The sequence below is a fragment of the Orycteropus afer genome, unplaced genomic scaffold (assembly GCF_000298275.1).
Source record: "Orycteropus afer afer isolate SDZICR_OR568_19922 unplaced genomic scaffold, OryAfe1.0 scaffold00003, whole genome shotgun sequence".
Classification (NCBI taxonomy): Eukaryota; Metazoa; Chordata; class Mammalia; order Tubulidentata; family Orycteropodidae; genus Orycteropus; species Orycteropus afer.
The window spans coordinates 5006509-5023045 of NW_006921590.1; the positions used below are offsets into that span (position 1 = coordinate 5006509).

At 33.1% G+C, this 16537-nt stretch overlaps 1 protein-coding gene across 1 annotated transcript in view; it reads left to right on the plus strand.

Moving 5' to 3' along the window:
- Positions 1–16335, plus strand: part of SLC4A7 (solute carrier family 4 member 7) — a 136389-nt gene extending 120054 nt beyond the window's left edge. Inside the window, exons 21-26 of the mRNA XM_007936274.2 lie at positions 3594–3662; positions 5052–5225; positions 8533–8664; positions 11117–11217; positions 14228–14335; positions 16254–16335. Of these exons, the coding sequence (XP_007934465.1) occupies positions 3594–3662; positions 5052–5225; positions 8533–8664; positions 11117–11217; positions 14228–14335; positions 16254–16335 (666 nt within the window). The remainder of the gene's footprint in view (positions 1–3593; positions 3663–5051; positions 5226–8532; positions 8665–11116; positions 11218–14227; positions 14336–16253) is intronic.
- Positions 16336–16537: the final 202 nt, after the last annotated feature.

Here is a 16537-nt window from a genome sequence, read left to right on the forward strand (position 1 = left end):
TCTTCAGTTCTTTCAGTTTGAGAAATGCTGAGCATGTTCTTCCCCTTTGCAGAATAAATGTCTGCTTTCATGGACATTTTATTAGCCCCTTAATTCACAAAATACTTGTTGAGTACTGATTGTATTTTTAAGTACTGGAGCAACAATGGGATACATTATTGTCTCCCCTTAAGGACTTGGCAGTCTAGTTGTTGAAACAGGTAAATGGATAGTTTTAGTATACTGTAGTAGGCGCAGACTTAGAGAAGTACTTAGGAACGAGAGAAATACTTATTGCCTTTTTTATGGTCATGTAGTCTCCTACTGATGAAGGTTATCCATTCAATTTTTAAAGTAATTTAAAAAGTTTTTATTATTAATTCCATATAGCAGAAAGATTAAAATAGAGTATGAAGAAAGTTCTAAAATGAAAAATTAGCCTCCCAATTTCCCGTACTTGCAATACCAACTCTGCAGAGTTAAACTCTTTTTACTTCTTTATTTTTAGTTATTCTGTCAGTTACCATCATTTTAGGTTAAAATGCATGTATCATTTTATTTTTTAGTTTATTTAGAAAAAATCTTTTGAGTTAAAAGCAAACAAAACTTGACTGCCATCAAGTTGATTCTGACTCATAATGATCCTAAAAGAAAGGGTAGAACTGCCCACAGGGTTTCCAAGGCTATAAATCTTTATAGAAGCAGACCACCTCATCTTTCTCCTACAGGGTGGCTGGTGAGTTCAAACGTCCAGTCTTTTGGTTAGCAGCCAAATGCCTTAATCTGAAAGCCAAATGTTATAGTCTGAAAGGAGGGATTGCTAGAGTTCCACCAAAGTTCCTCTTTCAACTCTGGCGGTAGTTCTCAAAGTGCAGACCAAGGACCCCTGGGGATTCATGACCTCTTAGTAGAGGTTTGCAGAGCCTACCCTTTCCAAGCACGTACTGTATTTTTTATGTGAATAATTGGCACGTTACATGGTATTTCTGCAAACCACACATTTCCCCCTCATGCATTAATTTCCTACATACACTCTGTGTGTTGTGTGTGCACATGCATTATATGCTTATGTGTTATTTCCATGGGCATGTTTTATACCCACACACGTACACAAATATGGTAACTGGGTAAGCCTGGATTTTCTAAAGAAACTTCAAAACAACATATTGTAGCAGATTGAATGCAAAATGTGATACGAGAATCCTACTGTCTACTTTAGACTGTCCACAGAAGGACTTTTTAAAATGCAAAACACTAGTACTTTTCTCTCTAAATTTTATTTTCTTTTGAAATTACAGTTTTTCATAGCAAATATGTTACTTACGCTAACTTGTAATGGGTTTATTGTTTTTTAAAAATAAATTAATAAAAGGGATACTTAAATTTTATCTTAATTTATATGTATAGTGAGCCCTGGTGATGCAGTGCTTAAATGCTCAAAAGCTAACTGAAAGGTTTTGTAGTTTGAAACCACCAGTGTTTCTGCGGGAGGCCGCAATGTGCTCTGTGGCATTCTGCTTCTGTAGAGATCACAGCCTTGGAAAAACCCTATGGGGCAGTTCAGCTCTGTCCTATAGGGTTGCTATGAGTCAGAATTGACTGCATGGCAAAGAATTATAGATAGATAGATAAAAACCCACATAACAAAGTTTTGTAAGGGGGTTCTCAGAACCTTTTAAGAATGTAAAGGAATCGTGAGACTAAAAAGGTTGAGGGTCTCTGACTTCCGTGTTAATTCGTTCATGAGGAGTATCTTCCATCTTCCCTCTCCCTTACAACCCCTAATCTTAGTTGGTTATTTTTTTAGTCTTATTATTATGTCAAGCTTATTAACATATTCTGTACTGTAATTATAATTAGGCCTTTTGTTCTTTTCTTCTAAGTTAAAATATAAAAGCATAAACTTTATAGGAACACATAAGCAATATTATGATGATGTAAATATTTTCTGAGGAGTAAGTAGTGTTATTGGTCTGCATGGCAGCAGAAATATACCTTATTTAATTGTGCTCCTCCTGCGTAAGGAATAACAGTCCAAACAGGCCTCAAGACTCAATAAATTTTCTTAATATCTGTTAACTTCATTTATTAAAGGTTGTATATGCATGTTGCACTTTTCTTGTTTTCCTTTTTTGTATTGTTAAAAGAACTCCTTGAGTAATTTATATATATATTTATATATATATATATACACACACACATACACACATATATATATATATATATGGTATCATGGGTCATAAACTTTCAGTGTTACTGCATATTTCAAAATGTCTTTATTTACTCTTATACCTTACAATTGATCAATAATTGTTGCATATATATTCCAGGGTATGAAATGATTTTCCTTTGGACGTTAAAGTTATTATTTCATTGTTTTCTAGAGATCAGCTTTCCTAATGAGTGGTCTGGTATCTTTTTGGTCTTTGTGCCTTTGGAAGTCCTCCTCTCCCCACCTTTCTGAAAACCGCTAAAAGTTTCTTTCTCCTCCTGGTGTTCTGAAATTTCATTGGGATGTTGAGGTTGGGTGGATTGGTAGATGAGTTGGTGGAGTTTTCATTGATTCTGCTTGTCTTTCTGTGAGCAAGTTTCCTCTGGAAACAGTCTTCAGCTGTGGAGATTTTCCATTGTTTATTTCCTTTCCTCTGTTCCTTCTGGATCTGTTCTAACATTCCTCTCCCCTACATTCTGTTCACTATTCAGGGAAATTCCTTCACTTGTCTTTATCATTATATTGGTCTTTAATCAAAATCACTATTGTAAACTTCTGTAGTAGTATTTTGATAGTTAGATCTTTAATTTCCAAGAGTTGTTTTGTTCGGATTTTTCTCTTTTCCTACTATTGTGAAGCTGCTTTATGGGTAAAATATGAAGTTCTCTGAGGTTATTGATTGGATATTTTTTAACTTATTTTCTTCTCTTTCTGAATTACTTATTTTTCTTCCAGAGTCCTTAGAATGGGCATTCTAGGCTGGTTAACGATATGTATTGTATATGGGATTTCTCTGTAATTGCTAGATCTTTTTTTTTTTTACTCATTTCTCCTTTGAGTCAGAATACTGGTTGTGGTTTTTGAGTAAACGGATGGGGGCCACTAAGCACCAGGCTTTTCTGTAGGATGTATGGGCATGAATTGGATAGGTGATTGGGGATCCCCAAACTGCCAAAGTAAAAGGACTTTATTGTAAGAGTGGAGTTCAGTTATTATATTCAGTAAGTGGTACTGTAAAATATTCATGTGGTGGTAGCAATAGTAACATTAACAGTTAATGCATATATTAGGTACTTTTCTGAATGTTTTATGCATAGAAACTGAAGCACAGATTGGTTAAGTATGCCTGAAGTTTTCAAACGATGTCATTTGCTGGACCAACACTCTTAAACCACTGTACATACTCCCTCTTTAGGAAGGAACACTTAGGATACAAACAATTTTTCAAGAAGGTTGTATTTTATTAACATTTTTCTTTCTTATAGAAAAGTTAGGTCAGTCTAGTCCTCATCCCTAAAATATCTGATTCTGTTAGCATAGATTCTTAGTATGTCTTTGTGTATTTATTCCTAAGAAATTATGTTAGTAACACGAGTTCTAATTTTGGTTGTTTTGCTTACAGTTTATTCCCATGCCTGTTCTGTATGGTGTTTTCCTTTATATGGGAGTTTCTTCTTTAAAAGGAATCCAGGCAAGTCCTAATAAGTATTTAATGATTTTTGTAGAAAAACTTGCAAATATTTTAAATATGCAAAGATTATTTTTATAATAGTAGTGATTTATTCTTGACCCTTTGGCTTTGGGAGGAAGTTAGTTTTCTGACTGGTGACTTCAAATCCACATTTGTCGAATGACTGTTGGTTATCGTACTTTGTCTTTTTTTAACCTTAGAGAGTGAGATCATGAACTGACATGGTCCTTACCTATTTTTAATTGAAGCCAATGGAAGACCTTGTCACTCTCAATAAAGACTGGTATAGCAAGAAGGAAGAAGGATAAAAAAAATAATGGGATGGGGGCAAGGGGGAAATACTGCTTTTAACATTTCAAAGCAATTATAGTACTTTAAAAAGAAAATGTAGATATTAGTTTCCAGTAAAAATATTGATACCTGCTGTTTGTATGGTACAATAAGTTTATCAAACCTAGTACAGAAATTATTTTTTTGCATTCTTGAACAACATAGGAAAGCATCAAGGGAATTTTGCAAACTATGAAATGGAGAAATAGATCTGCTGAAGGTTATTAGCTAAGTAAGCAGTGGATCCAGAGCTAGAACCGAGGGCTTTCACTATTGGATGTTGTCTTACTTAAAATACTTCCTGGAAAAATAACCAGATACAGCCTGTTAAGATTTGTACAAATCCAATTTTAGTATAAAGCATTTAGCTCATAAAGCATGTTTAGCTCCACATTTTTGTAAGTGACCACCTCCTGTTATGAAAAGCATATTATCTAAGACTGTCAACTAGTAGCTAGTGGCTTGCAAGACTTCTCAGTGGCAGTGTCTTTATTTTTTCAACACAGTCCATCTGTTCTTCCCTGGTCAAACACAATATCATTATCTCGCTTGATTTTTACCATTTTGTGAGGTAGGGTAGAGCCAATCTTATCCCCAATTTTAAAATGAGGAAATTAAAACTCAGAAAGACCAAGGAATTTGCTCATAGTTTTATTTTTAATAAACAAAGAATTTGTACTTGGTACCTCATGTTATTTTCATGTAATTGAAAGGTTTGACTTGGAAAAAACTTTAGAAGTCATTCAAATTGTTACTCTTTTCTTCTACATATTAGAAAATGAGTTCAAAGAGAACTTGTACATTTGATTGTGACGTAAATTTATCTCAATAATGTAATCCCTGAAATTAATGTATTTTGGCTTGAGTTTTCTTTTAAATTAATTACATTTTCTTCCTTGGATCCATAGAATATTTCTTATATTAATCAGAACATATCAAGAAAGGTGTAGTTTAAATTTAATAGCATAAAGTCCTAAAGTTACATATAATTTCTTTGCCCAAATAGCAGATAAAATATTTTAATTGAAAGTTTTTTCTTGTTTTCCATTTTGTATATAGTTTTTTGACCGCATAAAATTATTTGGAATGCCTGCTAAGCATCAGCCTGATCTGATATACCTCCGATATGTGCCTCTTTGGAAGGTCCATGTTTTCACAGTCATTCAGCTCACTTGCCTGGTTCTTCTGTGGGTGATAAAAGCGTCATCTGCTGCAGTAGTTTTCCCCATGATGGTAAGTCCCCCCCAGTACATATTTTATCATTAATTGATCATCATTTTGTGTGTTTTGATACTAATTTTTTATTAATATTTACAATTGACTTTGAAAAAACAGCCCATTTTAAGCACCTCAGATGTTTTGAACTGAAAATTAGTTCTTTCTAGCTATAAACCATTGGTTTTCCAAATTGAATTTTCTTCTCATTTTCGAATTTTTTTTTAAGTCCTTGAGATGTAGAACTCTGTTTTATATTTTTTAACAATTTCAGAGTTTAGAAAGCTTATGGAACAAACATGATAGCCAGGTATAAACAGCAGAACAACATGGTTCTTTATGAGGATATTTTAATACATCTTTTTCAGACTTCGACGGATCTAGATGTTATAAAAAGGAGCTCTGGTGGCATAGTGCCTAAGGGATGTGACTGCTAACCAGATGGTTGGCAGTTCAAACCCACCAGCCATTCCACGGAAGGAAGGCTGGGCAGTCTCTTTCCATAAATATTTACTGCCTCGGAAACCAAATGGGGGGTCACTGAGTCAGAATCGACTGATGGCAGTGAGTTTGGTTTTGGTTTGAGATGTTAAAAAAGGAGCTTTGGTGGTATAGTGGTTAAGGCATTTGGCTATTGACCAAAAGATTGGCGGTTTAAGCCTACCAACTGCTCTGTGGGAAAAAGATTAGGCAGTCTGCTTCCGTAAAGACTTACAGCCTTGGAAACTCAATAGGGGTCATTGTGAATTGACTTGAAGGCAGCGAATGAGATGATAAAAACTTAAGACTGAGCATGATTTTACTAAAATGATCAATATAATTCTTTAAATAATCAGAGAATGTTACATTTCACAAATAGAGAATATTCATTCTTTTGTAAATCCCATGAAGAAATTGGCCATGTACATGCCACAAAGAAAGTTTTAAAAAAATAAAAAATTCTACAAATTATACAGGTCATACTCACTACTCATAATTAATAACGAGAGTTCAAATAAATGATGGGAAATCACTTGTATAGCTTTAAGTATTTGGAAATTAATTAAACACTGATCTAAATAATCCCTGGGTGGAAAGCTGAGTTTAAAAAACCATTTCATAGGTGTTGAAATCTAAAACTTTGCAACAAAGTCTAGGGGATACAGCTAAAATTATACTTACAGAAAAAAGTATAACCCTCACATCTTTTATTATTCAAGGTTTTTTTTATTTGTAAGGACTGGTAAGGGATTGATCCCTCCTGAACCTGAGTGGAGAAGATGAGAGAAATATACAAGCTTTAGAGAGAGAAAAGAGCTATAACCAACCACACTTATAGAAGCTTTCAAGAAAATATTACATACACCTATTGTAATAAGTTTGAACATCTGGAGCAGGGGTCAACAATTTTTTTGTCTTTAAAGAGCCAGATAGTAAATACTTCTAGGCTTTGTGGGTCATGAAGCAAAGTCAAAGATAAGACGTATATATTTATATAACAAGAGATGAACTTTCCATTAGTTTTTATTGATGAGGTTAAAAATAATAATTGTACAATTTTTTTTTAAATTCAAGTCTGTTAGTGAGAATAATGGAAATCTTTTTTTGGGATGACATTTTAGTTAGAGTTCAGAGTTCATGTTCCCTGTTGTCAAATCAATTTCTAATATTCATCTCCTAAAACCATTCTTATTGATTGCATGGCCATACAGAACAGGTAGTCAACTGGATTTGGACTACTGGTTGTGGCTTGCTGATTGTAATCCACAGGAAATGGATTATTTCCACATTATATAATTTTTAAAGTTATTCCTAGGAGGAGTAGAAAACTTAGGTATAATTTGGAACTGGAAAAATGATTAAAAATCTACCCTTAGAAAGAATGGCAGGCTCAGTTGGATTATCAGCTGAATTTTAAATACTAGATAATTCCAGTACTTCTTGAGTTATTTAAGAAGTTTACATTGTAGTCAAGATGGAGTGAAAAAATGAAGTAGATAGGAAATAGAGGAAGATAACAGAATATAAAAACTCAAATATTAAAATGTTTAATATATGAATAGATTATACAGTGGCATCTTAAAATACCACTGCTAACTTGTAAATTTAAATATGGACATAGTCAATAAGTACCAGAGGCAATATAGAAAAATAAAAACATTGACTTAATTAGGTGAGAGTATAGTAGATAATTTTATTCTTGGATATTTGTTAGTACTTTAAATGTGTTCACAGGGAAATGTTTTTAAATAAATGTATGTGTTTCCAGAAATATCGAATTTTTATTACTTTAGTTGTTCAGCCATTGAATTTTACTCAGACAAGTCAGAATGTGTTCTAATGTCTGCAAATAGTGGCATCTGAGATTCTTGGTCAGTCAAAGATAAGGAAGGTACTTAAGCTCATGCTAATAAGTAAGTAGCCTTGCAGTCATTTATTTTATATCTGCTGAACTCAGTGCATCTGAAATAGGAACCAAAACATGGTTTGTGTTCTTGACGATCATAGAAGAGATTTTACTCTCTACTGAGGACTCACTGATGCACTGTGAGTGTTAGACTATGCTGATATATTTTTTTTATTGTTCAGTTAGTCCCATAGCATTAGCTTTGAGACATAGGTTTAAAGACTACAAAGCTTCATCCAGAAATGCCCCCAAATCTAAAAAGAGATTCCATATATACAGCAAAACCTGTGACAGCCGGAAATTGACAGAACTGCCTTATTTTTTCGGATGTTGCAGGTTTTCTGCTTTTGACAGGGTGCAGTCTTACCACTTTCCTGTTACTTGTTTTAATGGTAAATATTTGAGTTTTTCTTTTATGATAGGTTTCTGCCTTATGCAAGTCTGACTTTTGCAGGTTTTACTGTATTTTGGATATTTAACTTTCTTTTATATAATACCAATGCATAAATTTTCATATACCCCATAGAAGGAAAAAGCCTCTGTTCTCATCTTCTGCCACTAAAACATGAAGCTTGGAGCTTATAATTACTTACTTTTCTCTGCATTTCTTCTTATGTTACAAATAGTACAATGAATAGTAGGAGAATTTTTTTCTTTACTTATATATACTTATATAATGTAAAGTTGTTATAAAAATTCATAATCTTCTTTACTGTGACAGTACTCACCATGCGTAAATTACTTTGTGATTGTATGCAGAAGCAAGGAATTTATTTATTCAGGAAAAGGTTAAGAATGCTGTTTCTTTTTTCTTCCCTTTATAGCTTTTGTCTGAGAAGAAAGTTCAAGAAGATAAGTAGGTGGTTCAGTTCTTTTAAACTAAGATAGTATTGATATCTTTTTAGATGTTGCTAATACTCCCTTTCCCACCTTTTTAAGGTTCTTGCATTAGTCTTTGTACGTAAGCTCATGGACCTGTGTTTCACAAAAAGAGAACTTAGTTGGCTTGATGATCTCATGCCAGAAAGTAAGAAAAAGAAAGAAGATGATAAAAAGAAAAAAGAGAAAGAGGTAAAAAGCCAAGAATTTTAAATTTACCCATTCCCTTGATTAATATTTTTATACTGTCTAGCAAATACTCACAAGAACTCATAGGAACCCTGGTATTAACTGTAGGTGCTATTATTAACCCCATTTTACAAATAAGGAAACTGAGGAAGAGAGATGTTAAGTAATCTGTCCCAAACCTGGGCTTTTCATCTTCATCATCTTGCTTCTGTTTTGTACTGACGCAAGAATACTTTTTAAAAATTATGTATCACATGTGTACTTATCAATAGTCAGAAGTACTTGAGCTATTTTGTATTTCTACAGACTTATCTGTCATCTAATTTTACCTAAAAATACATAAGTACAGTTTTAGTGTACCTTTTTAATTTTAATAGTAGTTTAATAATGATAAAAAATACTTTAAGTAAATAACTTTTAGGAGCTCTGGTAGCATAGTGGCTAAGGCACTTGACTGCTAACCAGAAGGCTGGTGGTTCAAACCCACCAGCCACTCCTCGGAAGGAAGATGGGGCAGTCTACTTCCGTAGTGATACTGCCTCGGAAACCCAAGGAGGGGTCGCTATGAGTCGGGTCCGACTCGACGGCATATAACAACAACAACAACAAATAACTTTTAATAGAGAATTTTTTACAGCTTTTATCTTTATATGCAATGTTATGTGTCAGTTGATTTGAATACTAGCAGGAGAGAAAACTCAAGCAAAGATGATCAACCTTATGAGTAAGCAGGGAAAGGCAAATTGAAACAACAAAGACACACTTTTTTTACCCATTGGTTGGGATAAAAAGATAATACTGAATGTTGACCAGTGTGTGAGAGAAATAGAAACTCTCAAATTCAGCTGAAGAAAAGAGAAAATTGGTATAGCCTTCTTCTAGGTTAAACATTATTCTGAATTTGAGATTTGATTTGATTTTTGATAACCAACTCTGCCATCACTGAATAAGATAAAAAATAGGCACTAAGTATATAGTGTAGATAATTATATTGATTTTAATGCCTAACTCAGTTTTTCCATTCAGAATATTGTTTGAATATTGAAGATAAGAAAGATACACACTTTAAAAATGTCGTGGCAGGGCTGTTTTAAAGATTAGCCACAGAAACAGCTAATAGATTAGCATGCATCCGGCACTGCTCTGTGTGCTCTATAAATATCCATTAATGTAAAAGAATAACAATTTTGTTTTCTTTCTTCAAAGCTATATTAATATGGAAATGTCTGTAAGCTTTTGTTATTTTTCAAATTAGATACAATATATTTATAAAATATTTAGTTATAATTGCTTCTTTATTACTTCCTGTTTCAGATAGAATGAGGTTCAGTGTTATATAACAGGAAAAAAATGGTTTAAACAGAAGGGTTTATTTGCTCATGTAGAAAAAAGTTGGAAGGGACATGATGTACTATGATGGCTCTACACGGTCGTCAGGAATTGAGTCTTCTATGTTTCTTTTGAACTATTCTTACCATATAGTTTTCCATTCCTATGGAAGTTCACCTTGTGGGCCAAGATGGCTGCTGAACTCCAGCTGTTTGTTATCCTTAGAGACAGAAGAAAGGTAGAGAAGGGAAGAAAGGGCTTTACTCAGTTGTCTTTTTCTAAGGAATCTTCCCAGAAGTGTCATCCAATAAATTCTGCTTATACCACACAGCCACACTAAGTTACAAGGAATGCTGGGAAGTTTAGGGGTCCTCCCCCTTTTTTTCTAAGCTGGGCACATTATACCTCCAAATTATGAGAGTTCTTTAGGAAGGAAGAAGAGTTTGAAGGCTTGTTTGGAAACTTTCAGTCTCTCTCATACTTCCCTGCCCTTCATCTCTCATTATTAGGTCATGATTTCAGTCTTTGTTCCTTAAACTAGTTGTTCTCAACCTGGGCAACTTCCCCCATCCCTCCCCCAGGAACATTTTGCTTTGGCTGTCCTACTAGAGGCAGTGCTGCTGTCTTCTAGTGGGTGGAGGGCAGGGATGTTTCTATACATTTTATATGAACACAGCAACCTTCTACAACAAAAAAAGTATCTGGTCTTAAATGCCAGTATTGATGAGATTGGGAAACTTGGCCTTATCCAAATGAAACTTCCCTCATATTCTATGGTGATAAAAGACGAGATTTCGTAAAATTTTGTCTCTTCTTATACTCCTGCATTATTATAATTGATAATCAGATTTATTTATATATCTAAATTGCTTTTTAAATCAAAAGTAAAAGGTATGATTTACTTACAGAAATGGAAAGTATACCTTTTAAAAATTATTCTTTACAAGTGGTTGTTTTCATTATATGCTGCAAGCATGTGTTCATAATAAAATATTCAGTCATGGGCAGATATGCTATACTTAAATTGTTCTTAGTTTGGGTTTTTAATTCTTTAAGATGTTAGTTATTAATTTACCTTGCTGAAAATATTCTGAGGAAGTCATCATTTTACATATGTGCTCTAAAGGAAGCTGAACGAATGCTTCAGGCTGATGATGGTGATACTGTGCACCTTCCATTTGAAGGGAGAAGTCTCTTGCAAATTCCAGTTAAGGCCCTAAATTACAGGTGAGATATAATTTTATTTTTTGAAATATATGTGTATATCAACTGCATGAAAAAGTTATGTAATATTTCTTCTGTGACTTCTGTTTTTAAAAAGATGATAAAATCTGCATCTAGCATATCAACTAGAGTAGGGCTTCATGTAATTTGAAAAGGAGCCCTACACTCCTTCCCCACCCAGGTTATAGTCAGGAGTGAAGAAAAAGCTGGGTTTGACCATGCTTTTAAACGAATTTCCATGTCAAGCCTATGAGATTTACTTTTCTTCCATCGCTCCATCTGTCTTGGTGAAGCTTAAAATCTGTTCATAAGGTTCTGAATATTCTCATTCTGTCAATAGTGTAGCTCTTTCCTTTCTGCCCTTCATTAGGGCTGAGGTTAATGTGTGCTGGAAAATTACATTTTCTAGTAACTTTCCAGAATCTAACTGTATAATTTTCATTTATAATTTATCATATTTAATTTTGGCAGTTTATATTTACATTTAAGGACTAAAGTAAAGGTTGGATAAACATTTTTATAGTTTTAAAAGACAACCCTATATTATAAAAACCTTATATTTGTATACCCCTCTTGTATTCTATTTCTGATCACCTTTTCCTAGTAAGATAGTTTTAGAATGTGTGTATAGGTTCCTTTCCTGACCAGTGAATGAAAAACCTTTGTTGATGCTTAATTCCTTCAACCTTTTAAATTTTTGACTATTCTTTATTGTTTATATAGGGGTCACACTTAGACTTGTACAAGTTGATTAGCTTTAATAAATGACTTCATTAATTATTTTTCTCCTGTACTTTTTGCTATTGTTTTCGTCATTGATATTATTATCATGCATCACTTTTCATGATTTACCTCAAATCTTTATATACTTTAAATTGCAAACCAAATATGTTACTGTATGCTGTTGAGTCAATTTTTAACTCATAGTGTCCCCATGTAACAGAACAGAACTGCCTCAAGGGTTTTCCTAGGCTGTAATCTTTACAGGAGCTATCACCAGGTCTTTCTTCCACTGAGTGGCTTCAGGGCTTCGAACTGCTGACCTTTCTGGTTGGCTATTGAGTACTTACCCATTGTGCCACTAGGGCTCCCATACCAAGTACAGAGATCTTAATATATTCAGCATCCAAATGCTCTGTTTCGGTAGGCTCTGTAAATGTCTGATATATAACAAAAAGAAAAATGCATGAGTTACCTGTATTTTTACTCTAGTCTTTTATGTGGTGATTTGAGCTATTATTAATGCTGCTTTGCATACAATTTCATCATGAATGCTAGGAAATTGCTGACCTGTGTATCTGCCAGAATTTTAAATCTTAAATAGCTTTTGATTACTTGCTATGAAGATCAAATGAAACAATATATGGCAGCCTTTCAAAATTTTAAAGCCTTGTAAACTATGAAAATAGCTTATTTAATGTAGGCAGAGTTTTTCTCATCTAGTTGTATTTTTTGGGAAAAAAAAGAAATGTATACTTTCTTAAATGCCTTGATTTCTACTAATGGGAAAGTTCTTAATTTAGAAAAGAATATCTAGAAGCTAACATACTTCAAGAATTCCTTTCTTAGATAATTTGAAATTGGTAGCCAAGCAAATAAATATTAATTCAGGGTGGGCATAATTTCAAATTAGATGGCTCTGTCATTTGTGAACTTGGACATTCAAATTTTGTATACTTTTTAAAATTGACTTGGTGGTAGAGCTGTAGCAGCCATTTCTTTAGACTCTTCAATGACTATATCATGCTTCTTTATTATCTTAAATGTTAAACAACATTCTGATTTAAAAAGCTAGCACTTTCTAGATGAGTGCCATGTAATCATTTATAACCTAGCTGCCATTACATTGTTTTACCATTATCTGGTAGGAAATTTGTATTGGTAGTTTGTTTACATGAAATATTTTTTCTTTTGGTGAAGACACAGCTTGTAAATATCTTTACATTAACTTCATGGTACTTGCATATTACCTGTGGCTGACAACCTTGAGTGCAATGAACAATTTAAACATATCATTATTATTTATTGAATTTGGGGTCTTAAAGTACTTTCTGCAATATTTCATAGAGATAGAAATGGTTACATTTGTTCCTTATAGTAATAAAAATACAGTATTCTATGCTTTTGATTTTGGTAACACCTCAACAGTAAATAATGTGAATGTCCACTAAAAGAAGTATTTTGTGTTTTTATGTTATCTGTTGAAATATTTTCAGAGCTTTGTTTTTGGTTTAAAAATGTCATATTCCCCATTATTCTTTCTGGTGATTTGTAAAAGCTATGAAAAACAAGGTGGTTGTTTTTTTGTTTTTGTTTTTGTTTTTTTTTTTCCAATCATAATCTTAATTTTCCCTTCCAACATTTAGATACTTCCTTGGTGATATCGTAATTTGTGGCTACTATAAAAGTCTTCTAGGAGCTCTGATAGCGTAGTGCCTAAGGCACTTGACTGCTAACCAGAAGGCTGGTGGTTCAAACCCACCAGCCACTCCTCGGAAGGAAGGTTGGGCAATCTACTTCCGTAGTGATACTGCCTCGGCAGCCCAAGGAGGGGTGGCTCTGAGTTGGGTCCGACTCGACGGCACATAACAACAACAACAATATCATAAAAGTCTTCTAGTTGATTTGAGGTTGTATTTTTTTGTACTCTAAGGCACTTTAGTTTATTCTTTTATGTTATTTCAACATTAAACTTTAATAACCATGATGATCATCTTTGGTCATCAAGGCTAGAGTAACATTGTTGAACCCCACAATTGGATTCTGAAGAGAAGTTCCAGAAATAAATCTAGACAATTTAAATAATCTTACTGCTAGTTTTGATTATAAAGAAAGTTTCCTGTGTGGCCTTTATAACAGAAATAGGACAATTCTGCTATCTTGCTAAACCTTAGTTGTCAAGAGTTTTCAGTTTTAAGTTGATGAAAGCAAATATTATGTAAATAATACGAATGACAATATTAATGCTTTTGCAAGTACTGAATACTAACCAAAAAGTGTGTTTGTTCTTCAGTGTTGATCCCTCAGTTGTTAACATATCAGATGAAATGGCCAAAACTGCACAGTGGAAGGCTCTTTCCATGAATACTGAGAATGTCAGAGTAACCAGATCTAACACGAGGTAGCTATAACTATAACTATTTATAGAGCTATAACTATTTAGCTATAACTATTTAGCTATAACTATTTATAACTGTAGCCAGTTTTCAATTTACTTTTAGATAGCTGTGCAAAAAAATTAATTTGCTTAATGTCTATTTCCTTTACTTAACAAAACTGGCCTTCCTTTGTCTCCCTTCCTCCCTCCCATCTATCCATCATTTTAATGTGCACTGGAATTATATGTAGGTACTAATTATGGTTTTTTTTTTTTTTATTATTATTATCTCCCTTGTCAACAAAAGAATCTGAGACATTTTTAAATAAAATGAATACAGATATGTATAATAGCATGAAATACTTCTATAAAAGTTTAGAAACTATAAAGAAAGGTAATTTACTAGGATTAAATAACTAGTTTTGTTGAACACTAACCTCAATCATGCACTCTGTGCTAGACTAAGAAAGAAGAAAAACAATTGTGTTCTTTCTCAAATTTTTGTTTTTTTTAGCATACCATTTCTTCTTCAAATGTATAAATATATTTTTTTTCTTGAAGATATTTCTGGAAGAAATTTAATCCACAGATGTAAAAGCCATTCAGTTTTATAAAGGACCATAGATTGAAACTATCATATAACGTCTTCCTTATACTTCTTGTTATGTAATCCTCCCCCTCCCCCTGCTTTTTTTTTTTAATCCCTCAATTCTACTTTTATCAGTACTTTAACCATTAGGTCTCTGGAGAGTTGAGATATTCCCCTGCAGGGTGTTCAGTAGTTCATATTCAACAAATACTTAACGTTTTGGCTACTTTGTGCCTGACGCTATGCTGGGTGCCATTGTAGTCTGCTCAGATGTCAGATCAAAACTGTTTTCTAGGCAAGTAGGTATGTAGCTATTCATGGTTGTTTGCTATCTTTTTGAGTACTGTCTTTTGATTAACTTTTTCTCATTCTTTCCCTACCTTCATATAGAACCTTTTCTGTACTTAAACTGTATCAGTATAGCTTTTTGTTTTCTGTTACTTTATTACTTGAGTTCTAATTCTCTGCCTTGCTGTTTCTTTCTTCATTCTAGTTTGGTCTTGAAATATTTTTGTAAAGCATTGTCCTTTCGCATCAGTTCTTCATTCTGTGCAGCCTGAGTTTCACTAAATATTCTCTGTACTTTTAGTGATTTTTCATACCTTTTTAGCACCCATGGTCCAGGTTATGAGCATAGTTAGGATAAAATAAAGACCTTATGATTATGTTATTGTATTTGAAGTGAGGGATTGTCTAGGCCATGTCAATTAATAGAAGAATATTAGGAAGACCTTCCTTCAGTTTTGCCTGGAGAAGGCAGCAAACTATATATATTTATCCTTTTTGAAAATCATTTTCTCAAAATCTAGATATTCATGTATGACATTAAATCAGTCCATATACATGGAGTCATTTGTAGATGAACTTGAAAATATAGAATATGTGTGTTGATCATGTATTTGAGAACCAAATTTGGGTAGAGGAGTTTTATAAATTTGTTACCTTTTGCAGGATATTATTTGATACCTCTCTATATTAATTGAAACATGTTTGTTAATGAATTTGCCACTGAAATAAAAGTCATGCTATAATTCTCTGGATACATTCAGTGCAATTAATAACTCAAGCATAGTCATATATTGGCTGTTTTTAAGGAGCCCCTCTTCAGTTGTAAGAAAAACAGGAATTTCAGTCATAAACATATCCATTTAAAAAAAAACCTAAGAACATTTTTACATCTGTTTCCAATTAAATTTATTGATACTAAAAAAAGGCAGTAAAATAATAATGGCAAGTCATAAGTTTATAGTTAATAACCAAATCAAACCCACTATAGTAGATACTGACCATGTTTAGAATTTAATATTTGTTCATTTTGAAAATACTTACTCTCATTTTTTTTGTTTTAAATAGCTCTGAAAAACCTGTGAGTGTGAAAATAAATTTTGAAGATGAACCAACAAAAAGATACATGGATGCTGAAACTTCATTATAGAATTGAACCAAGAGGAATTCTATATATCTATATATATATATTCACACATATATATATACACACACACACACACATATGTATATGTATACTGTGTGTATGTCATGTCACTGTATATAACAATATTGTATGTCATGTTTATGCATGACTAGTGGGTGTTTTGAAGTAGTATCTGAAGTTTATGAATGCCATGAAGATTGTGTAT